Source organism: Megascapheus bottae, chromosome 16, assembly GCF_031878675.1.
Source record: "Megascapheus bottae isolate mThoBot1 chromosome 16, mThoBot2.hap1, whole genome shotgun sequence".
NCBI lineage: Eukaryota > Metazoa > Chordata > Mammalia > Rodentia > Geomyidae > Megascapheus > Megascapheus bottae.
Genome location: NC_143524.1, coordinates 38,351,012 through 38,375,909, shown reverse-complemented (window position 1 = coordinate 38,375,909; position 24,898 = coordinate 38,351,012). Strand labels below are relative to the sequence as shown.

At 42.8% G+C, this 24,898-nt stretch overlaps 1 protein-coding gene across 3 annotated transcripts; it reads left to right on the top strand.

The window, feature by feature from the left end:
- The first annotated feature begins 812 nt into the window (after positions 1-812).
- Wee1 (WEE1 G2 checkpoint kinase) lies at positions 813-23,126 on the top strand. Of its 3 annotated transcripts, none has more exons than XM_090348165.1 (12): positions 813-2,279; positions 3,577-3,782; positions 4,540-4,600; positions 5,031-5,203; positions 6,157-6,278; positions 8,954-9,100; positions 11,090-11,185; positions 11,467-11,552; positions 13,105-13,275; positions 13,391-13,536; positions 15,454-15,542; positions 22,897-23,126. In XM_090348165.1, exons 1-12 carry the CDS (start codon positions 1,710-1,712, stop codon positions 23,013-23,015), a joined length of 1,986 nt encoding a protein of 661 aa, XP_090204291.1. In that variant the 5' UTR covers positions 813-1,709; the 3' UTR covers positions 23,016-23,126. The 3 variants fall into 3 exon arrangements, with proteins under 3 accessions (XP_090204291.1, XP_090204292.1, XP_090204293.1); XM_090348167.1 differs by lacking the exon at positions 813-2,279 and adding an exon at positions 2,411-2,632; XM_090348166.1 differs by lacking the exon at positions 22,897-23,126 and having other exon boundaries at positions 817-2,279; positions 15,454-15,680.
- The last annotated feature ends 1,772 nt before the right edge of the window (positions 23,127-24,898 follow it).

Here is a 24,898-nt window from a genome sequence, read left to right as displayed (position 1 = left end):
CAGGGTTCATAGACTCTTGGAAACTTGGAACTTTTACCAAGGGCTAAACGATCCAAGAAATACATACAAATGGCCAGTGAACCCCTGACTTCTTTCCAGCAACTGAACCACAGCAAATCCACAGAAACGGACAATGACATCCGGATTTCACAAAAAGTGAGCTCTCATCTACTGTGAATGAGAATCCAAATTGATTTTCTGCAAGGCAGTTTGGCAGTCTTATGTCCTTGGATTCTGTAATTCCCATTCTGGCTGCGAATCCTTTAAAAAACAAAACAACAACAACAACAAAAACCCTGTAATCCTAACTATTCAGGAGGCTGAGATCTGAGGGTCGCAGTTCCAATCCAGCCTAGGCAGAAAAATCCCTGTGAGACTCTTTTATCTCCAATCAACTACTCAGAAAAAGCAGGAAGTGGCGCTGTGGCTCCAGTGGTGGAGCGTTAGCCTGGAGCACAAAGAGGCTCAGGGACAGCCCCTAGACTCTGAGTTCAAGCTCCAGGATTGGTAAAGACAAAACAAAACAAAAACAAAGAAAGGAAGACGAGTCGTCTCTACAAGGGAAAACCGCACACCGGGCCAAATCAGTTTGGCCAACGGGGGAACCAAACCAAAAAAACAGTAGGCGCAGTGGGTCACTCGACGTGGTGCTGGGGCTGGAAGGATGGAGGGGAAAAGTGGGGAGCGAGGTAGGGGGGAGGGGAGGAAGAGAGAGAGGGTGGAAGGAGGGGAAGGGGGGGAGCGGAGCTGGAGAGGGGGCGGGGCGGGAGGGGGGTGGGAACCGGATTTTGCATGTTTACCGAGGCGAAGTCCGGCCCCGCGGCCGAGCTGAGTGCCGGCCGGCCGCGCTCACCTCCGGGTGGACCCGCCGCCCCTGCGGGGGTGGGAGGACAGGCTGAGAACACCCTTGCCGGTGTCCAAGGGTGAAGAACGTAATTCGCTCGGCTTCTCTCTTGGACTTTGGGGGGGGGGTTCGGCCTACGCACGTGAGCTCCAGTGGTTCGGAAACAGCCTGAGGACCGGGCCGCCTCCCACCTCCAGACCTACCACCGGAACGTGACTTCGCCCGGCCACGCCCAGGACGCCCAGTGGCCCGGCCCCTAGGAGCGTGGGGCTGAAAGGCCTTCACGGGCTGCGGCTGCACCCGGCCCCGAGTCCGACTCCGGCAGACGACCGCGGGGCCCCCTCCGGCTCTCCCACAGCAACCACGGGGTCGCGAGCCGGGCCTCATCACCAGCCGGGTAACCCCGGAGGCCCCGCCGCCCCGCCCCGGCCTGGCGGCGCGCCGCGCCGATGGAGGGGGCGGAGCCAGCAGGTTCGCGCCAAAATCACGTAGTTGGTCCCACCCCCGCGGGCTACGTCGCGCCCTCCCTTTTTTTCAAACCCAGGGCTGGGCGGGGATTGGTGGGCTGGGCTCTCACGTGGTTAACGGTCGCGGGAAGCCGCGGAGCCCGAACTTGCGGCTGGACTTGCGGAGACCCCGGCCTCGGCGCCCGAGCTACCCACCGTCTTCTGGACCGTCCGCCCCGTGCCCGCCGCCGCGCCCCCCAGCTCCCAGCGCCCGGGAGTGGTCGCCGCCGCCGCGCAGCCCCGCCGCCGTCGCCCGACGCGCCCAGTTGCACGTGGCGGACCCGCCCCCCTGGGCCGGCCGCGACCGGGACTCGGCCGGCCTCGGCTCTCGGGCGCTCGGCCACAGCCCAAGACCAGCGATGAGCTTCCTGAGCCGACAGCCGCCGCCCCGCCGCGCCGGAGCCATCTGTACTCTGCGGCAGAAGTTGATCTTCTCGCCTTGCAGCGACTGTGAGGAGGAGGAGGAAGAAGAAGAGGAGGAGGGCAGCGGCCACAGCACCGGGGAGGACTCAGCCTTTCAGGAGCCCGACTCGCCGCTGCCCTCCGCGCGCAGCCCCGCCGAGCCGGGGCCGGAGCACCGTCGCTCTCCCGGTCCGGCCTCCGGGAGTCCCCGGGAACTGGAGGAGGACATACTGCTGCAGGTCGCCAGCCCGGGCGCGGACGCTGCGGGCGGCGGGGCGGAGGGCGACTCGTGGGAGGAGGAAGGCTTCGGCTCCTCTTCGCCGGTCAAGTCCCCGAGTGCCACCTACTTCCTGGGCAGCCCGTTTTCTCCGGTGCGATGCGGGGCCCCGGAGGAAGCGTCCCCGCGGATCTGCGGGGCGCGGCGGGCCATCGTGGTTCCCTGTTCGCCGCTGCCAGACCAGCCGAGCACCCCGCCGCACAAGACCTTCCGCAAGCTGCGGCTCTTCGACACCCCGCACACGCCGAAGGTGAGCGGGCTCGACGCGGGGTGCTCGGGCCTTAAAAAAAAAAAAAAAAAAAAAAAAAAGAGGCCGCGCGTCTTGGCTGCCTCCCTCCGGGGGTTCGGTTACATAACCGCCCGGCCGCACCCCACTCGCTCTCCAGCGCTGCCACCAAAAGTTGGCAGCCCCTCTTTCTGGCCCTGCCCAGAAGCTGGCCGTTAAGATTATGTAACTGAACAATGGGCCTCGTCGGGAGCGTCTTCATCTTACACCAGGGGCGGCCAGGTGGCTGGGGAGCAGCCGGCCCCGACCAATGCAGCCCGGTGTGCAAAGTTGTGGGAGGGTGCGGGCCCCGCCACCTGACACTCCCGGGCCATACGGTGCCTTTAAAACTCCTGGAGCGGGCTTGTAATTTGGGCGGCGCGGGCCGGAGGAGGGTGGTTAAAAACAAAACTAGCCTGCGCTTATGGTTTTGTATCATGGGGCGACGTGGGGGCTTATCGGCGCCTCCACTTGGGAGTGGAAAGCGGGCTCCCTGCATTTCCGGGCTTGGAACTCCCTAAGTAACTCTGGGTGGCTTTTAAGCTCTTTTTTGGGGGGGGGGTGGGGGAGCGGTGTATGTTTTGGCTTTTAAGTCTCTTGTCGGGGGGCAGATAGTTTTGTTTTGCCCTCGGGCCGGTCCTGTCCACCCGATTGGGTGTCGAGGGATGTGCGCTAGAAGTCGTCTGTGACTTTAAGCAGTAGATGTGTGGAGCACCTGTTTGTGGAATGGCCACTGAGTGTGCGGGTGACCGCCCCTAGGACTGAAGAAACCATGTCACTGCATAGGAAGGGACATTTCCAAATGAGGACCCTCACAGCACACCTGAAGGCTCCGTGTACCGTTAGTCACCGCCTTAGAGTACGAGCACTGAGGAACTTGCCTGAGAGACTTGCCCTGGGCAAGATCCCTCTGCAGGGGAGGGGCGTACCCCTACCGGTGGCTTTCAGAGCCTGGTTCTGATGAGGGTGGGGAGATTTTATGACACACGGCTTTCTATTTTTGGATGGTTGAAAGGTTTTGTTAATATTTAACAAAATGAAATGAACTTCCCTTTAGTCAGCTTTATGACTAGGATTACAGACCTTACTTGGCTGGCTTTTTCTGATAGGTAGGAAACATTCCTCCTAAAACCTCTAACTAAGCCACTGTTTTGCTTGCAATGTAGCAAATCTGTGTGGTATGATTGCTTTTTGTGGGGTGCTGGAGATGGAGTTGCCTGTTGAAGGATTAAATTGAGGAAATTCATTTAGATCTTAAATTTGTTGTTGCTGTTTTCCCTAGAGTTTGCTGTCTAAAGCCCGAGGAATTGATTCCAGCTCTATTAAACTCCGGGGTTGTTCTCTATTCACGGACACTGAACGATCAGGAAAAAGAGAATTTGACCCACGACCAACTCCTCAAGTGAATATTAATCCCTTTACTCCAGATTCTTTGTTGCTTCATTCCTCAGGACAGTGTCGTCGGAGAAAGAGAACATATTGGAATGAGTAAGTAATATAATAGTTGGAAGAAAGAGAACATATTGGAATGAGTAAGTAATATAATAGTTTGCTTTGCCTGCATACTCAAGATTGGCTTCTTACCAAAATTTGTTTTCTGTGAGTGTCATGTTTGTGTTCTGAAAATTTTTCTCTTAGTAGCACTTAATTTCAGGAGATAGTGGGAAGTGATTGGTTGTAGGCAAGGAATAATATAAAATAAAGGAAGGAAGGAATAAAAAGCTTGGATATTTTTTGGAAGTCTGGAGGCAGACGGAGAATTCTTTGGGAAAGCCTTTGGTTTTGATTTGTGTAGTAGTGGTTTAGTGAGCCTATCTCAGCAGAGACTTTTCCATCAGCTGGATTAATTCTTCTGATTGCAAAATTAAATGCTTCCCCCCTTTCCCCTCCTTTCATCCATTAAAACTCATGGTATTGTATACTTAACACAAAGTCTTGGTTCTTAAGCTAATGTCTGTTAGCTATATTTATGAAAAACATGCATGTTCTTTTTAGCCAGACATGATGGCTCATGCCTGTAATCCTAGCTATGCAGGAGGCTGAGATCTGAGGATCTTGGTTCAAAGCCATCCAAGCACTAAAGTCCTTGTGACTCTTACCGCCACTAGAAAACTGGAATGGTGCTGTGGCTCAAGGCTTAGGGCAATAGCCTTGAGTTGAAGAGTTCAGAGACCAGGACAACACCCAGGCCCAGAGTTCAAGCCCCACAACCAACCAAAAAAAAAAAAAAATTTTTTTTTTTCAGTTCTTGTGAAGATATGGAAGTCAGTGATTGTGAGTTCGAAGATGAAACAAGACCTGCTAAGGTAATGACCTTTTGTTTTGTGTTTCTGAAACAGGGTCTTAATTGTGTAGCCCATTCTGGTGGCAAACTTATAGTCCTCCTCTCAGTCTTTGGAATGCTGGTATTATAGGTATAGGCTACCCCACTGGCTTAAAGTTGCTTTTAGCTATTTCAGAAATTGGATGTTCTGTTCCCTAGTAAGTTAGGGTGTAAATATGTTAAATAAGCAATACAGTGTAAAGTAGAATTATTTAAAAATTTTACATACTGTCTTGTCACAGTAGCAAAATCCATCAATTTTACAAAGGTGGAATATTGTTTTGTTTTTGTTTTGATGGTGGAAATGGCTTGAACTGGGACCTGGGTGTTATCCTTTAACTGTTTTACTGAAGGCTGACTCTCTACCACTTGAGCCACAGTTCCACTTCCAAGGAATATCCTTTTTATTACAGAGAATTACAATTACCGAAAGCAATATGAAGTCACGATATACAACAGAATTTCACGAGCTGGAGAAAATTGGGTCTGGAGAATTTGGATCTGTATTTAAGTGTGTGAAGAGGCTGGATGGATGCGTTTATGCCATTAAACGATCAAAAAAGCCATTGGCGGGCTCTGTTGATGAGTATGTATTAAGCATTTTTTTCTGTTGTTTTTTGTCTCCTGTTATTGCATATGTTTTAACTGATCAAATACTGAGCACTTACACTTTTTGAGAAGCAGCAGATTTAGTCATTCCTTTTAATTTTGTATCAGTTTTTACTGGTCTTGGTTAGTAATATAAATAGTTCATTTTAGCGCCTAATTGTGCTTTCCCCTAAGCCTCTCCCCAGTTTTTTTTGGGGGGGGGGATTTTTTCCAAAGGCTTCTATTAAAGAAATTTGTCAGAGACAGGTGTCTGTGGCTTATACCTGTAATCCTAGCTACTTGGGACACTGAGATCTTATGATCACAGTTTGAAGCCAGTCTGAACAGGAAAATTAGTGAGACTCATCTTCAATTAACCACCCCAAAAAAGCCAGAAGTAGAGCTGAGATGCAAGTGGAGGGACACCATCCTTAAACAAAAAAAAAATTTTAGTGACAGCATTCAGGTCCTCACTTTAAGCCTCAGGATTGACCCCCTCACCCCCCCCCCAAAAAAAGTTTTGATCATCCTAGAACTGAGGAAAAATCATAATTATAGTGTAAATTTATTTAACTAAAAGTAAAAAACAAGAAAAACTTGTTTAAGACTGTAAAACCAACTATTAATAACACACTCACTTTTATGCAAGTTGCTTTTCATCATAATTGTTACAAAAGTCAAATTATTGGGCCGGGAGTTTGGCCTAGTGGTAGAGTGCTTGCCTAGCCTCCATATAACACGTTCCTCAGTTCCATATAACACAGAAAAAGTCAGAAGTGGTGCTGTGGCAGAGTGCTAGACTTGAGAAGTGCTCAAGGACAGTGGCCAGGCCCTGAGTTCAAGCCCTAGGACTGGCAAAAAGAAAGAGTCGAATTATTTTATGAAAACATCAAGTAAAATTGACTTAAGTAAAAATGTTTGATAATTCTGTTAATGTTTAATCTCTCCAAGGCAGAACGCTTTGAGAGAAGTATATGCTCATGCAGTGCTTGGACAGCATTCTCATGTCGTTCGATATTTCTCTGCCTGGGCAGAAGATGATCACATGCTTATACAGAACGAATATTGTAATGGTAAGTAATGCTGTAGTTCCTATAAACTTGTGAGCCTGAAAAAAATGAACACCAATGAAATACATTTTTTATTTGTTTTGCTTTTGGACAGTTGTAGGACTTTAACTCTGGGCCTGGGCACTATCCCTGATCTCTTCAGCTCAAGACTTCACCACTTTGAGCAACAGTGTTTTCTGGTGGTTAATTGGAAATTAAGACTTTCATAGGTTTTTGTGCCTAGGCTGGCTTTGAACCTCCATCCTCAGATCTGTCTTCTGAGTAGTTAGGATTACAGGCATGAGCCACCAGTGAGTGCCATTTGTGTTAACAGTTGAATCTCTAGGTACAGATGGTTTTTGCCTGTAATCTTACTCAGAAAGCTTAAGATCAGACTTATTCCAGGCAGAAAAGTCCAAGAGACTTCATCTTCAATTAACTAAAAAAAAGCTGGATTCAGAATGGGGCGCTGGTGCTTAAAGAAGCTATTCAAGAGGCTGAGTTCTGAGGATCTCAGTTCAAAGCCACCCCAGGCCGTAAACTCCAAAAAGCTGAAAATGGAGGTGTGATTCAAGTGGTAGAGCACTAACCAGTCTTGGACAAAAAAGTTAAGGGACAGTACCCAAGCTCTGAGTTCAAGCTTCATAATCAGCATACACACACACACACACACACACACACACACACACACACACACACACACACACACACACCACACCCCCCCCCCCCAAAAAAGGAAGACTCTTCGGGCCTGGAGTATGGCCTAGTGGTAGAGTGCTTGCCTAGCATGCACGAAGACTCATTTGATTCCTTGGTGTCACATACACAGAAAAATCTGGAAGTGGTGCTATGGCTCAAGTGGTAGAGCTCTAGCCCTGAGAAAACCCAAGGGCAGTGATTAGACCCGGAGTTCACCCTGGGATTGTCCCCCCCCCACCCCCCACCCCCAAAAAAAAGCTGGACTCTAGAGGTATGGTTCAATTGGTATAGTGCTAGGCATAAACAAGCAAGCCAAGTAAGAGCTCAGAATTCCTTGAGTTTCAAGATTCCCTGTTGTCAAGCCCCCATCTGACACCCTCATCTGACACGCTGGTTTATTTTGGAAAAGTGATCCAGGTGAGTTGTAGGGAATATCTAAGTGAGCGAAACGAAATTGTTTTCTCTATACGTATGACTATGTTATTTATTAACTATTAAAGGAATAAGTAGAAAATTGAGGCTAGGGGGCTGGGAGTTTGGCCTAGTGATAAGAGTGCTTGCCTAGCATGCACAAAGCCCCAGGTTTGATTCCTTGGTACCGCATATATAGAAAAAGCCAGAAGTTGTGCTGTGGTTTGAGGTAGAGCTCTGTCCTTGACAAGCCCATGGACAGTGCTCAGTTCCTGAGTTGGAGCCCTAGGACTGTTTTAAAAAAGAAAAGAAATGAAAATTGAGCCAGGCGAGGTGGCTCATGCCTGTAATCCTAGCTACTCAGGAGGCTAAGATCTGAGCATCAAGATTCAAAGCCAGCCCTGGCTGAGTTCAAACCCCAAGCCTGACAAAAAAAAAAAAAACAAAAACAAAAAAAAGAAAGAAAGAAAAAAATTGAGGCTGGGTGCTGGTGGCTGATATCTGTAATCCTAGTTATTCAAAGAAGCTGAGGTACACAAATGAAAGTTGAGAACCTGTTGGAACAGACAAGCCTTTGAGACTCTTTAATCAACAGGCTGGGCTGGGAATGTGGCTCAACTGAGTAGAGTGCTTGCCTGGCATGCATGAAACATTGCTCTCTATCACATACACAAAGCCACAAGTAGCACTGTGGCTCAAATGGTAGAGTGCTAGCTTTGAGTAAAGCTCAGGGACAAGGAAAAAAAAAAAAGAGTTAAGAGGCTCTTGACTCCAATCCCTAATACTGGTACCAAAAAAACCAAATTAAAAGAACATAAAACAAAAGAAAATTTAATTTCACAGGCAGAGAAAAGGTAATGGTTCTACGGAATGTTGTTTTTTAAAAATTTTAATTAGTGGGGCCGGGAGTTTGGCCTAGTAGTAGAGTGCTTGCCTACCATGCATAAAGACCTGGGTTGAATTCCTTGGTACCACATACATAGAAAAAAGCCAGAAGTGGTGCTGAGGCTCAAGTGGTAGATCTCTAGCCTTGAGAAAGTCCAAGGACAGTGCTCAGACCCTGAGCTCAAGCTCAGGACTGGCAAAAAAAAAAAAAAAAAAAAAAAATTAGTAAAGAGGTTACGGTTATATTTGCCAGATAAAAGGAGCATTACTTCACACACATTGATACCCCTTCTCATGTTTTTGTCCCCATTTCCCTTCCCTCCTTTTCTTTTTCTTTTCTTTTTTTTTTGGGGGGGGGGCCAGTCCTGGAGACCGAACTTGGGGCCTGAGCCACTGTCCTTGGGCTCTCTCAAGGCTAGAGCTCTACCACTTAAGTCACAGCACCACTTCTGGCTTTTACTATGCTGCTTTCTTTCTTTCTTTCCTTTTTTAATTGAATTTATTAACATTGATTTTTACATCATATATCAGATGACATGTTTAAAAAACAAGTATTCAAGAAGGGAATCTCTATATACAATCAGAGGCTCTTAATTTTTAGAACAATCAAAAGTAGGCTAAGGGTCATAATATGTCACTTTCTTATTTCAGCAATATAAGATTTTCCAAAAGAAGAAAATGTTAATTTCTGCTATTCTTGGTAGGTGGAAGTTTAGCTGATGCTATAAGTGAAAACTACAGAATCATGAGTTACTTTACAGAAGCAGAATTGAAGGATCTCCTTATGCAAGTTGCTCGGGGTTTGAGATACATTCATTCAATGTCTTTGGTTCACATGGACATAAAACCTAGTAAGTATTTCAGATCCTTAATCCTATGCTTTTTAGGGGTTGTAAAGAATAAACCACTTCATTTGACAATATGGAAACAGTTGATTTGTTAATTGATAACTACTTTAGGATCATGTAGTGCATTTAGTTATATTTACTTTCCTAAGTTTTATTCTTTCCCTACTTTTTCAGTATATTTCTTGTAAGTAGAAAGTTGTAACTAAGTGTTGATGGAATCAGACAGGTCAGTTTAGGATATAAACTTGCCCATTAATTGAGGTTGTTTTGGTCGTGGGGCTTGTACTCTGCTTGGGCACTGTCCCTGAGCTCTGTTGCTCAAGGCTAACACTATCACCTTAAGCCACAGTTCTGCTTAGGATTTTCTGTTAGTTAATTGGAGATAAGAGTTTCATGGACTTTCCTGCCTAGTCTGCCTTTGAACCATGATCCTCAGATCTCAGCCTCCTGAATAGTTAGAATTATAAGCTTTAGTCTATAGAAATGTTTTGATTCACAAAAATTTAGGTTATTTTACTCATCTTTTTTTTAATTATTTTTATTGTAATTAATAAAAGGGTTACACGATATTTACCAGATAGAAGGTGCATTAATTCACATACATTGATATCCTTTCACATGTCTTGTATTTTACTCATCTTATATTCTGGGTTTTGTGTAGAAATTTTTATCTATTAAGGAACTCACTTAAGTTAATAGTTGCAGAAGGAAAAATATTCTAGTAATGGCAGTAAATCTGAATAATGAAGGCATAACTATTTTCAGGGTGCATAAAATATAAAATGTTAAGATACATTAGAAGATACAAATGATAAAAATGTAAAGGAATGTGACATTTAAAACAGGGCACTGGTGTCTAATTACTCTGGAGGCTGAGATCTGAGGATCACACTTCAATTTCAGCCTAGCCAGGAAAGTCCCTGAGACTTCTTTTTTTTTTTTGCCAGTCCTGGGCTTAAGCTCAGGGCCTGAGCACTGTCCTTGGATTTTTCTCAAGGCTAGAGCTCTACCACTTGAGCCTCAGCACCACTTCCAGCTTTTTCTAAGTATGTGGTACCAAGGAATCGAACCCTGGTCTTCGTGCATGCTGGGCAAGCACTCTACCACTAGGCCAAACTCACGGCCCCGTCCCTGAGACTCTTATCCCCAGTTAACCACCAGAAAACTGGAAGTGGCACTACGGTACAAGTGGTAAAACAGAGTTGAGCTGAAGAGCTCAGAGACAGCGCCCAGGCCCAGAGTTCAATCCCCCAGGGCCAAAAAAAAAAGTGGAGCTATTGCCAAATTAACATAGTATAGGAGCTTGTGGGCTGAGCAAAAAATCTAAGAGGCCATTAGTGCCCAAGCCCTGAGTTCAAGGACCAAAACAAAAACATAAAAAAGTAAAATTGAGTTTTGGTAGCATCACAAATTACTATTTTATTTTGCGGTGTTTATTGATGAGTTGGTAGGAGATTAATATGTAGGTGACACAGATCTATTGCAATGACTTTTTTTTTTTTTTTTTTTGCCAGTTCTAGGCTTGAGCTCAGGGCCTGAGCACTGTCCTTGGACTTTCTCAAGGCTAGAGGTCTACCACCTGAGCCTCAGTACCACTTCTGGCTTTTTTCTATGTATGTGGTACCAAGGAATTGAACCCGGGTCTTCGTGCATGCTAGGCAAGCGCTCTACCACTAGGCCAAATTCCCGGCCCTATAGTAACTTTCTTATACCAGAGTCCACTGCTATCTTGAAAACAAATTCCAAGGAAATACAGCCTCATTCTTACTTAGTTTGGAATAGACATAATCTGCATTTTAAAAAGTTTCATTCATGATGCTTGATTGATTTTTTGGGGGGGGTTCCTCTCTCCTATTTGTTTGCAGATGGGTTTTTTTTATTAGAGAATTTATTAACATTGATTTTTACATTATATTTTAAATGGCATGTTTAACAAATGAGTATTCAAGAAGGGAATCTCTATATACAAGATTGATTTTTTTTTTTAAACAGGCAATATTTTCATATCTCGAACCTCAATCCCAAATGCTGCTTCTGAAGAAGGAGATGAAGATGAGTGGATATCCAACAAAGTTATGTTTAAAATAGGTAAGGCAGATAACTGGATTATTATGTTAAAATTAAGAGATACTTTGGGGGGCTGGGAGTTTGGACTAATGGTAGCGTGCTTGCCTAGCATGCATGAAGTCCTGAGTTCAATTCCTTGGTACCATCTAGACAGAAAAAGCTGAAAATGGTGCTGTAGCTCAAGTGGTGGAGCTCTAGCCTTGAGAAAGCCCCAGGATAACACTGAGGCCCGTTCAAACTCTAGGACCTGCAAAAAAGAGAGACTTTGGATTTGAATTGGCTATACTTTTTTCATGTTCTAGGTGATCTTGGGCATGTAACAAGAATCTCTAGTCCACAAGTTGAAGAAGGTGATAGCCGTTTTCTTGCAAATGAGGTTTTACAAGAGGTAATTTTCTCCTTAAATACTAATGTTTACTTTGTAATACCTAATACCTGATAGAAGAATAAAAATTAGCATATTTCAAAATTTTAATAACTAATGAAATAGAAATAGAAAATATTACCTGGGAGTATTATAGCAATACTACTATAGTTGGAGAGATATTCCCTTAAACTACCACTAGAATTTTAAAATAGCATGTGTTTTTGAAGATCAAAGTATTCGCTTTTCAATGTTTAAAATTATGTCAGAAGCTGGGCTGGTGGCTCATTCCTATAATCCTAGCTACTCAGGAGGCTGAGATCTGAGGATCATGGTTCAAAACCAGACAAGGCACAGAAAGATTCGGGAACTCTTACCTCCAATTAACCATCAAAAAACTGGAAGTAGCACTGTGGCTCAAAATTGTAGAGTACTAACCTTGAGCTGTAGAGCTCAAGGATAGTGCCCGAGACCACAGGTCAAGCCCCATGACTGACAAAAACAACATGAATCATGTCAGTCCAGGTACTGGTGGGTCTGCCTATAATTCTTGCTATTCAGGAGTCAGATAGATCTTCAGATCCAGGTTCAAAGCTAGTCTTAGAAGGCAAATCTGAGAGACTATTATCTCTAGTTAATTATCAAAATACTAGAAGTGGAGAATGTGGTTCAAGATATAGAGCACTAGCCTTGATCAAAAAAGCTAAGGAAGGGGCCGAGAGTTTGGCCTAGTGGTTAAAGTGCTTGCCTAGCATGCATGAAGACCCTGGTTCGATTCCTTGGTACTACATACATAGAAAAAAGCCAGAAGTGGTGCTGAGGCTCAAGTGGTAGGCCTCTAGCCTTGAGAAAGTCCAAGTGCTCAGGCCCTGAGCTCAAGCCCGGGACTGGCACAAAAAAAAAAAGCTAAGGAAGGGCTGGGAACATGGCCTCGTGGTAGAGTGCTTGCCTAGCATTCATGAAGCCCTGGGTTCGATTCCTTGGTACCACATACACAGTAAAAAAGCTGGAATTATGGTTCAAGTGGTAGAGCACTAGCCTTGAGAAAGACCAAGGACAGTGCTCACGGCCTAAATTCAAGCCCTAGGAAGGGACTGGCAAAAAAAAAAAAAAAAAAAGCTAAACAATAGATGTGAGGATTGCAGTTCAAAGCTAGCCTAAACAGAAAAGTCCCTGAGATTCTTATTTCCAACTAATAACAGAATGCTGGAAATAGGAGCAGTGTTCAAATGGTAGAATGCTAGCCTTGAGCAAAAAAGGTTAGGGCAGCCGCCAGGCTCTGAGTTCAAGCCCTAGGACAGGCTCAAAAAAAGAAATCTCAAGTGGTAGAGCTCTAGCCTTGAGAAAGCCCAAGGACAGTGCTCAGGCCCTGAGCTCAAGCCCAGGACTGGCAAAAAAAAAAAAAAGAAATCTCCAATTAAGGTTGGTCTCTGAATACATACTTAACTAAGATATGACATTAGAGGATTAAAAAAAAAAATAGTTCCAGTAGTTTAATTAAATTGTTGTTGGTATGCAGTCTTTTCCTTTGACCATTTTAACAGTGTTATGAACTTTCAAAAAAATTTTTTCCCAGAACTATACCCATCTACCAAAAGCAGATATATTTGCCCTCGCTCTCACAGTAGTATGTGCTGCTGGTGCAGAACCTCTTCCTAGAAATGGTGACCAATGGCATGAAATCAGACAAGGTCGATTACCTCGGATTCCTCAAGTGCTTTCCCAGGAGTTTACAGAGTTGCTAAAAGTAAGCATTCTTTATGTGAAGCACTGTTCAAAGTGTTAACACTTCCTTGACACTGTTCAAAGTGCTGAAGTTGTATTCCTCTATTTCATTTTTTGTTTGTTTGTTTGTTTCTAAGGTTATGATTCATCCTGATCCAGAGAAAAGGCCTTCAGCAATGGCACTGGTAAAGCATTCTGTATTGTTGTCTGCAGCTAGAAAGAGTGCAGAACAATTGCGAATAGAATTGAATGCTGAAAAGTTTAAAAACTCACTATTGCAGAAGTAAGTACTATTTGTTCTGCTTGTTTTTCTTTCTCATTCTCAGATTGTAATAAAAGATGATTTGTGTTTTCTGTCATCAAAAGATGTTATAGCTTGCTAGATAGTTACACAATGAAAGTTTTAGGACTTTACCTTAAGTTACTATTATTAGGGTGGGTTTTTTTTGGTCAGTTGTAGACCTTTAACTTTGGGCCTTGGGGGTATCCTTGAACTCTTCAGCTCAAGGCTACCACAGTGCTACTTCCAGTTTTCTGGTAGTTAATTGGAGATAAGAGTCCCACGAATTTTTGTGCTGAGGCTGAACCTCGATCCTCAGAAAAAGCCAGAAATGATGCTGTGCTTAAGTTGTAGAGCTCTATCCTTGAGAAAGCCCAAGACAGTGCTCAGGTCCTGAGTTGAAGCCCGGGACTGGCCAAAAAAAAAAAAAAAAAGATTAGTATGTCCATTTACCTGAAAGAAAGAGCTAGCCTGTACCAGTTCTTTGTTCCTCAGTCCCTTTCACCAAAATATTTCCCTTAAAACATTCTGTTGTACATACTTGATGAGAGGATATCAAAAGAAGAAATATTTGATATTAGTAACCACAGATGACTTTTTTCTTTTAGTATAGTTTTTTTTTGTTTTTTTTTTTTTGCCAGTCCTGGGCTTGAGCTCAGGGCCTGAGCACTGTCCTTGGACTTTTCTCAAGGCCAGAGCTCTACCACTTGAGCCTCAGCACCACTTCCGTTTTTTTCTGTATATGTGGTACCAAGGAATCGAACCCGGGTCTTCGTGCATGCTAGGCAAGCACTTTAACCACTAGGCCAAACTCCCGGCCCCATTAGTATAGTTTTTGTATTTGCCAGTCCTGAGGGTTAAACTCAGGACTTGGGAACTGTCCTTGGGCTTTCTCAAGGCTAGTGTTCTACTACTTGAGCCAAATTTATTGCTACCATATTGATTCTGATTTAATAAAAGTAATTCAAAAGGTTTTATATTAAAATTATAGAATTCTAATCGGGGTGCTGTGGCTCATGGCCTGTAAGTCTTGAACTGAAGAGCTCAGGGACAACGCCCAGGCCCAGGGATAGGGTGGTATCCTTGAGCTGAAGAGTTTAGAGACAGTACCCAGGCCTAGTTCAAGCCCCATGACCCACAAAAATATAAAAAATTCATAGAAATCTTATACTAAATATTACATTGTTTATCTATCATGCTTTTGTAAATAGGAAGTAAGGTTTTCCTTTCATCTCACTTTGTATCAAAGCATATGTAATACTGTAATTATAAAAGCACATAATACACTTGAGTATAAATTAAGATTTCATGTTCTTTTTTCTTTTGTCATTTATGTCTTAGAATAATGATAGTAGGTAGATATTTCTGAATTATTTATTTATTTATTTATTTATTTATTTATTTTGGCCAGTCCTGGGCTTGAGCTCAGGGCCTGAGCACTGTCCTTGGACTTTCTCAAGGCCAGAGCACTACCACTTGAGCCTCAGCACCACTTCCGGCTTTTTTCTATGTATGTGGTACCGAGGAATCGAACCCGGGTCTTCGTGCATGCTAGGCAAGCACTTTAACCACTAGGCCAATCTCCCGGCCCTATTTCTGAATTTATTAAACAGTTTGTGTTTGTCTTAGAATCTCTCTCTCGAGGCCAGGCTTAGTGCCTCATGCCTGTAATCCTAGGTACTAAGGAACCTGAGATCTGAGGATCGCAGTTCAAAGGTCCATGAGATTCTTATCTCCAATTAATCACCAGAATACTGGAAGTGGTACTCTGGCTCAAGGACAGTAGCCTTGCTCTGAAGAGCTCAGGGACAGCGTTCAGGCCCCAGAGTTCAAGTTCCACGACTGACCCCATCAAAAAAATCTCTTCCTCAGATTAATATAGCAGGTAGACAAAAGATGTATTTGTTATTCTGTCCTCAGAGAACTCAAGAAAGCTCAGATGGCAAAAGCTGCAGCTGAGGAAAGAGTACTCTTCACTGACCGGATGGCCACGAGGTCTACCACCCAGAGTAATAGAACCTCTCGACTTATTGGAAAGAAAATGAACCGCTCTGTCAGCCTTACTATATACTGAACTGCTCATTTCCTTCCCCTCCCCCCCAAAAAAACTGTGACGAGAGGAAATTAGGTTGAAATCACTGCTAGAATTCATGTTTCAATTACTTTCTTCATTGGTATCAGTGATTTTACTGAAATACCTTTTAGTACTTTTATTTGTGAATGACAGTTGAAAGCTGTATTTCAACAGTTGCTATATCAGGCTTTTGTCTAATCTTATCAGACTGGTTTCTGTAGAATGTCAGTCATTGTTGGATGTTACATCAGCTGTTTGCAGGATTAACCACTGTGGTGGTGTGCTGTGCATAGTTTGCTGTTGCATTGTAATAAAAGGAATCTTTCCCGTGGTGACTTATAGAAAGGACTCAAGGGCTTTATTATAAGCATACAATGCTAAGACTCAGTACTACTTGGCCTCTGAAGTACCTGTGTGTCAATCTTTTGTGTGTGTGAATTATACTTGTATCTTCAACTGGGAGCACTTTGTAGGCACTGCATAAACCATGGAGTGATACAATTCTGTGGAAGTATTGCCTTGTGAATTTGCTGCTATTTTAGTTGTCTTTGCTGTAAAATTGTAGCATTAAACAATCATTGTTGTTAATAGGCTTTCTTTTGAAACAATTATGTGAAATACATAGCTGCTCTTGATAAAAGTAGCTAATTTGTCTCTTTTTTTTTTTTTTAACTTTGAAGTTAGTGCATTGAAAAAATGCATCCCTCCCCCTTTGGAATGATGTGTTAATGTAGTTTAACTTTTTCTGATAATGTACTTTCCTGACTTTTTAAAAATAATGTCTTCTTTATCTGCCCAAGTTTTGTACTTGATATATGGTTAGTCTGTAGTCTGTTTTTAAATGTTTGACCTGGTTTCGCTTCAATATTTGTATATATACACTGACCTTGGTAATACTGTACATAGCTGTTTAAAGTGCCAGAATGACTTTTCCAAGTTCTTCACTAAATATATTTTATCTGTATTAGCCATTTGACTAAAGATATTGGCTAATGATGTCAACAAAAACATGTTCCTTTGCTTTCTCATTAATTTTGGTCTAAAACGTGTTTGCACTTGTTTGTTATATATGTTTCATGAACATTCATTGGCATATTAAAAGTCACTCTGAGCTTATTTTAATTAGTTAAATCTTTGGTGCCTGTTTTCTATTTCTATCTTGTCTCTATTGCTACTGTATTGCAAAATACTTTTAAGTGGAGTGCTTTTTTTTGGGGGGGGGGGGCGGGTTGTACCAGGGCTTGTACTCAAGACCTGAATACTGTTCTTGGGCATTCTCAAGGCTGGAGCTCTACCACTTGAACCACAGTACCACTTCTGGCTTTTTCTATGTATATGATACCAAGGAATTCACCTGGGTCTTCCTGTAGGCTAGGCAAGCACTCTACCACTAGGCCAAATTCCCAGCCCTGGAGTGCATATTTTTGATGAAATATTGTAGTTATTCGTTATTTATTTTTGCCAGTCCTAAAGTTTGAATTCAGGGCCTGGCCATTATCCTTGGACTTTCCTCAAGGCTAGTGCTCTACCACTTGAGCCACAGCACCACTTCTGGCTTTTTCTGTGTATGTGGTTTATGTATGCTACATAAACACTGTGCCACTAGGCCAGGCTCCTGGCCCATTACTGGCTATTTAATGAGGGGCAATCATCCATATTATATTTGGGGGCTACATGAAAATACAGCCATCTACTTAAAATTTGTGTGTATGTGTGTGTGTGTGTGTGTGTGTGTGTTGCTAGTCTGGAGCTTGAACTCAGGGCCTGGGTACTGTCCCTGAGGTTCTTTGCCCATGGCTAGCATGCTACACTTAAGCCACAGCTCCGCTTCTGGCTCCCCTCCCCTCGCTAATTGGTGATAAGAGAGTCTTCTGGACTTTACTGTCTGGGCTGGCTTTGAACTATAATCCTCAGATCTCATCCTCCTGAGTAGCATTATAGGTGTGAGCCACAAAGCAACTGTCTAAATTTTTTAATACATTATATATTTAGGTGTCTGATTTGCTGCCAGTGCTATGTGATGTAATTTAGAATAGCTATAAATTAGTAAGTTAATCAAAGAAGAGTCATAACTTTTTGGTGATCCTGGTGTTTGGGCTCAGGGACTTTTGCTTACTAAGTATACATTTTACCATTTATTTGAACCGCATACCTAGCCTTTGTTTACTTTTAGTTGTATTTCAGTCTATTTTTACCCAGGCTATTCTTGGGATTCAGTCATCCTACTCAGGACCCCTTGAGTGTAGCTATGATTATGGGCTTATGCCTCCACATCTGTCATTTTGGACAAAATAGTGTCTTTGTCCAAGCCTCAAATCTCACTTCCTGATTTGAGATTGTATTCTCCATGACAGCTGAGTCATAACTTACTAATTTGTATGGAATCAGAAAAGGACTTACTAAATTAGGTTGTCTTTTATGAATTTAGTATAAGTTGAAGTGACTAGTGCTAGTATTACTGTGATTTTTCTTCTGACAGAATCAGACTAGTCTGTGAAGGCTATTGCAGATTAAAATAGATCTTGTTAAGTAAGATCATTGTGATTATTGTAGTTCCTTAGCCTTTGACATCTTACAGTTTTGCTTTTTGAGACAGGATCTTGCTATATAGCCTAGGACTTATCTTCCTGTCTCAGCCTCCAGAGTGCTAGGATTTTTTTTTATAGATGGGTTTGCAGTTCTACACTCAGACTCTGTGGCATCTTAAAAAGAAAAAAATTAGGGGCCGGGAGTTTGGCCTAGTGGTAGAGTGCTTTCCTAGCATGCACAAAGACCTGGGTTCAATTCCTCAGTACCACATACATAGAAAAAAGCCGAAAGTGGTGTTAAGGCTCAAGTGGTAGAACTCTAGCCTTGAGAAAGTCTAAGGACAGTGCTCAGGCCCTGAACTCAAGCCCAGGACTGGCCAAAAAAAAAAAAAAAAAGAATTAGATCTATGAGAAGTGACAGGTAAATTGGATATAGAAGCTGGTGGGTATTTGTGAGAGAGAGGGGGAAAAAAAGCACCTTAAAGCTTTTTAGATTGGAGAGGTACTTCAGTAGCCTTTGGGGAATAAAATATGATGTCTTGATTACTACCAAATCAGTAAAGTATGTTTTTTCTCCCACTGTGATAAATTTTCCTAGCTGCAAGGAAAAGGTACTTTTCATCAAGATTTGTGGTAAATGTCACATACTGCTTAAGCAGATACAGGGAAAAAAACAAATCTGCTATTTGGTATTGGAATATTGGAATTCTTTTTTTTTTTTTTTTTTGTGAGTCAGGTTTGAACTTGGCCTGAGTGCTGTCCCTGAGCTCTTCAGCTACTGCCCTACCCTTGAGCCAAGCCCCGCTTCCCGTTTTCTAGAGGTTAATTGGAGATAAGAGTCTCAGGTCCTTTTGTGCCTGGGCTGGCTTTGAACCTTGATCCTCAGATCTCAGCCTTCTGAGTAGCTAGGATTACAGTCGTGAACCATCACGCCTAGCTGGAACACTGGAATTCTTAAGCCATCAGAAAGCTTTTAGGCTCATTTTCACCACAACATACTTTAGTGGAGTGCCTTCTGTGCAAATTGGTAGACCAAAGTTAGTAAAATACAGAAGATTCATGTAAATTTATGATAGTACCATGTACTAAATGCTGTGGTAGACTGGGCTAGGCAAGGTAGAGTAGTATTCTAAAGACAACATACCTGGGATTAGGATTTTGGCCTTGGCCTAGTGGTAGAGTGATTGCCAGTTTTGATTCCTCAGTACCACGTACATAAAAAAAGCTGGAAATGGTGCTGTGGCTCGAGTGGTAGAACTCTAGATGTGAGAAAACGGAAGGATAGTGGTCAGGCCCTGAGTTCAAGCCCCAGGACTGGCCAAAAAAACAAAAAGACAACATACCTTGGGAGAGAGTTGATAGTGGGCTAGAGACTGGATTCCAGGATATAGTATGAAGAGTGGCCACTGTAATGAAAGAGAAATTAGATTTCTTTAGATGTGAGTACAGTAGTTTCAGCAGTTTTTGTTTTCAATTACAGAATGAGAACATAGTATAAAATCAAGGTTTGGGAATTGATTGATTTTATTTATTTTTGTCAGTTGTAGTAGGGTTTGAACTCAGGGCCTGGATGCTGTCCCTGAGCTTTTTTACTCAAGGACCTACTACTTTGAGCCACAGTACCACTTCCAGTTTTCGGGTGGTTAATTGGAGATGAGAGTCTTATGACTTTCTTGCCCAGCCATAATTTTCAGGTTTCAGCCTCCTGAGTAGATAGGATTACAGACTTAAGCCACCAGCACCTGACAGGAAAAACATTCTTATTGAGAGGCCATTAAGTTCTCCTAGTAACTAAAGTTATAGGGATGAATACATAAATAGGCCAAGTGTCTTTCTTCTTCCTCCTTTCTTCTTCCTCCTCTTTTGGTACAGGTCCTGGGGCTTAGACTCTAGGCCTTGGAGCTTTTGTGCTCCATGAGCTTTTGTACTCAAAGCTAATTCTCTACACTTGAGCCACAGCTCCAGTTCCAGAATTAGGTAGGTTAGTGGAGATCAAAGTCTCTCACAGACTTTCTTGCTCAGGCCAACTTTGAACTTTGATTCTTAGATCACAGCTTCTTGAATAGCTAGGATTACAGGCATGAGCCACCAGCCTCTGACTAAGGTTTGGGGACTTAAATGCCAAAGAATCATTGAAGAGGTCTGTTACTGTTTGAGACAAGTGTTTTCCATTGAAAAAAAATATTTTTTAAAAGCTGACTAGTAAAGGAAGATTAAAGTAGGTAGGAATTGCAGTGAAGCTGACTACAAATGAAAACTTTGCTTAGTTTTATCTGATCAAGAATCCAAGAGCGGGGCCGGGAGTTTGGCCTAGTGGTTAAAGTGCTTGCCTAGCATGCATGAAGACCCAGGTTCAATTCCTCGGTACCACATACATAGAAAAAAGCTGGAAGTGGTGCTGAGGCTCATGTGGTAGAGCTCTAGCCTTGAGAAAGTCCAAGGACAGTGCTCAGGCTCTGAGCTCAAGCCCAGGACTGGCAAAATAAAAATTAAAAAAAAAAAAAAAGAATCCAAGAGAGCAGTGTATCTTTAATTAATGAACTAATATTTTGAAGAGCCAGTTCTAAAGTATTCACTGTTGTTTCAGAGGTCAAGAAATGATGTTTAAAAACTAATTATGCTGGGGCCGGGAGTTTGGCCTAGTGGTTAAAGTGCTTGCCTAGCATGCACGAAGACCCGGGTTCAATTCCTCGGTACCACATATTTAGAAAAAGCCAGAAGTGGTGCTGAGGCTCAAGTGGTAAAGCTCTAGCCTTGAGAAAAATCCAAGGACAGTGCTCAGGCCCTGAGCTTAAGCCCAGGACTGGCAAAAAAAAAAACAACAAAAAAAAACTAATTATGCTGAATGTTTGGTGACTCACACCTATAACCCTAGCAACTCAGGAGGCTGCAATCTGAGAATTGAGATTGGAAGCCCAAGTAGACAAATTTAACAGCCTCATCTCCAATTCACCAGCAAAAAGCAGAAATGGAAGCATGGCTCAAAAAGTTTTATAACAGCTAAATTTAGGTAATGCTTCAGGCCATCACCTAATTCTTTTTCATTGTTTTTTTTGTCACTGTTTATTCTTTCAAACATTTGTTGTTGTAGTTGTTGTTGTTGTTGTTGTCAGTCTGGGGCTTGAACTCAGGGCCTGGGCACTGTCCTTGAGCTTTCTCAAGGGTACCACTTTACCATTTAAGACACAGTACCATGTCTGATTTTTTCTGTGTATGTGGTACCAAGGAATTGAACTCAAGGCTAGGCAAGCTAGGCAAGCTAGGCAAGCACTCTACCACTAGACCACACTCCCGGCCCTTAAACATTTATTCTTTTTTGGCCAGTCCTGGGGCTTGAGCTCAGGGTCTGGGTACTGCCCTTGGACACTTTTTTGCTCAAGGCTAGGGCTTGGCCACTTGATCCACAGTACCACTTCTGGCTTTTTCTGAATATGTGGTACAGAACTCAAACCCAGGGCTTTATGAATGCTAGGCCAGCAGAGCACTTACCACAAGGCTATACTCCCAACTCCATTTTTTATTGTTATTGTGGAGGGCCATCACCTAATTTTTAAGCACCCTGGTACTAGAATAATTTTTCTTCTCAAGCTCATCTCCATAAAATAACCCCCTGACTTGAGCCAACAAATGAAAATGTTATCTGCTTCCCTTCTTACGGCATTTGTGTGAGTACCAACTGAACTCAGCTGCTTGTCTTTTATCTTCTTTTTCTTTTCATCAGTATGGATTTCTTGCTCATGCTTGGCACTCTACCACTTGAGCCATAGCACCAGTCCTCCTTAAGGCATTTTTGTGAACAGTATGTGTCTCTGTGTGCCTGTATGCCTGTACTGAGGCTTGAACTCAGGTCTCTTGCTTCACTTCATTCCCCACGCTATTTCCCTAACATCTGAGACATGCTAGTTCTGGGGTTTTGCTATATAATTGAAGAATCTGAAGGATTTTCCTGGGCTGGTTTTGAATCACAATCCTTAAATCTCAACCTCTTTACTAGTATTCTAAGCATAAGCTACCAGTACCCAGCAATTTTTGTGAACACTTTGAAGGCCAGTTAAAACAATCAAGGAGAAAGGATCAAAAAAGTTTTGGAAGTGTTATGGATACTGTGAAAATCAAGTCAGGGACATTACATTTTGAGGAAACTATCTCATTTTATTTTTATTTTTTATGCCTATCTTAGGGCTTGAACTCATAACCTAAGCACTGTCCCTTAGCTTTTGTGCTCAAGGCTAGCACTCTGCACTAAGCCACAGATCCAATTCTGTCTTTTTTGTAGTTAAGAGTCCCATGGACTTTTCCTGCCAACACTAGTTTAGGACTATAATCCTTAGATTTCAGCCTCCTTGAGTAGCTAGGATTATAGGTGTGAGCCACTGCCACCCAACCTGTCTCAATATTTTAAAACTGACCTGTCTCCCTACTCCCCACCGCGGGTGCCTGTCTTGAGGCTTGAACTCAGGACCTGGGTGTTACCCCTGATCTTCTTTTGCTCGAAACATACTCTACCACTTGAGCTACACAACTCTATTTCCTGTCTCAGTTTTAAACTTCAGATATTGCAGAGTGAGTAGCTGGTAGAAGTTACTCCTTCAATTTTGGTTGTATTATTTGAAATTTCTCAGAAGTTCAGCAAAGTTTTTATTTTTTTTAAATTAAAAGGATAAGACATTACTGAACTTGTCCCTCTCCCAACAATTAGCTTTCAAAAACTTTAATAGGTACTCATCTGAACATTATTGAATTTTTTTTTCTTTGTGGCAGATGTCTCTAATTTTCAATGCAGTTCAAAAGTCTATGGAGTAAGGAGAAATATCTATCTATGCTCTAGGAAGATTTACCAGGAAAAGATGACATGCTCTATTGAAACTTCATTAAACTAAGAATCCAAGAAACCTCGGACAGGTCAGCCCTTGAAGAAATATACTTCCAAAGGACATTTCTATCATAGATTATATTGTTTACTTTTATATGATAAATAATAAATATTTTGAACACAGTATATTTGTTTGGAGTTCTGATATCCTTATGCTATCAAAAGTTTGCACAAGTGTAATTTTTATTTTTTACCAGTCTTGGGGCTTGGATTCAGGGCTTGGGCCCTGTCCCTGAGTTTCTTTTGCTCAAGGCTAGAGCTCTAACATTTGAGCCACAGTGCCACTTCAGGCTTTTTCTGTTTATGTGGTACTAAGGAACTGAATCCAAGGCTTCATGCATGTTAGGCAAATACTCTAAAGTAACCTTCTGGGCTAGGAGTGTGGTTTAGTGGTAAAGTGCTTGCCTAGCATGCATGAATCCCTGGGTTCAATTCTTCAGTACCACATATACACAAAAAGCCGGAAGTGGTGCAGTGGCCCAAGTAGTAGAGTGCTAGTCTTGAAGAAAGCCCAAGGACAGTGCTCAGATTCTGAGTTCAAGTCCCAGAACTGGCAGGGAAAAAAAAAAGAAGGAAAGAAAGAAAGGAAGGAAGGAAAAGGAAAAAAAAAATAAAGCCACATTCCCAGCCTCTGTAATTCTATGTTTTCTAATCCATTATGCTAGTAGGAAATACAGGTTAGTGTACCACTATTTAGGATGATAATTTAGGAGAGACGTCAGATAGGCAAAAATATGGAGGCTCAAGAGACTTAAACAAGTTAGGAGTAGGAACTAAATTTAGAAAGAGCAAAACAGAATTTCAAAAAAGATCTTATTGCAAAGAATCATACTTTTTTCCAACATGTGATTGTCAAGGACAAATACTAAATGAAAGATCAGAGTAAAATCTAAAAAGCAATGTAAACAGAAAAACTAAAAATTTGGAAAATTGGGGAGCACTTAACATGAACTTCAAGAGAAAAAAAAAGTCTGAAAGAAAAACTGAGTATTTAAAAAAAAAAAAAGGTTAAGAAAAGGCTCAAACTGGGCCGGGAGTGTGGCCTAGTGGTAAAGTGCTTGATAACACGCACGTAGCCCCAGGTTTAATTCCTTGGTACCACATACACAGAAAAAGCTGGAAGTGGTGCTTTGGCTCAAGTGGTAGAAATATAGCCTTGAGAAAGTCAAGGACAGTGCCCAGGCCCTGAGTTCAAGCCCCAGGACTGGCAAAAAGAAAAGGCTCAAACTTTCCAAGAAAGTGTCTTCCATGGTTTATTAGAAGATTGGTTAAGCAATGTCAGCAGAGAGGAACCAAAAGCCACTTTTGCCATGGGGGTGAGGATGAGGAGATAGGCACAGAAAGTACCAGCAAATCATTTTCTAAGAAATGGGAGAAGACCAGGTGCTTGTGGTTCACACCTGTAATCCTAGCTACTCAGGAGGCTGAGATCTAGGTTTCAATGGGGAAAGTTGAAGCAGTCTGGAACCAGTCACTGACACTTGATTCTATCTGAGCCCTACATTCAGAATTTCCTTCCATTCATCTAGTTTAGCTACTGCTTGAAAACTCAGTTGTCCTTCTAGAAAGCCCTATCTTCCAAGTTTTCTTTCTTCTTCCTCTTCCTCCTCCCCCTCCTCCACCTGTACTTCCTCCTCCTCTCCTCCTCCTCCTGTTCCTCCTCCTCTTCCTCCTCCTCCTTCTTCTGCCAGTCCCAGGGCTTGAACTCAGGGCCTAAGCACTGTCCTTGGGCTTTCTCAAGGTTAGAGCTCTACCACTTAGCCACAGCACCTTTTCCGGATCTTTCTTTGTATGTGGTATTGAGGAATCGAACCAGGTCTTTGTGCATGCTAGGAAAGCACTCTACCACTAGGCCAAACTCCTGGCCCCAGAAATATGATATTTAGAAAC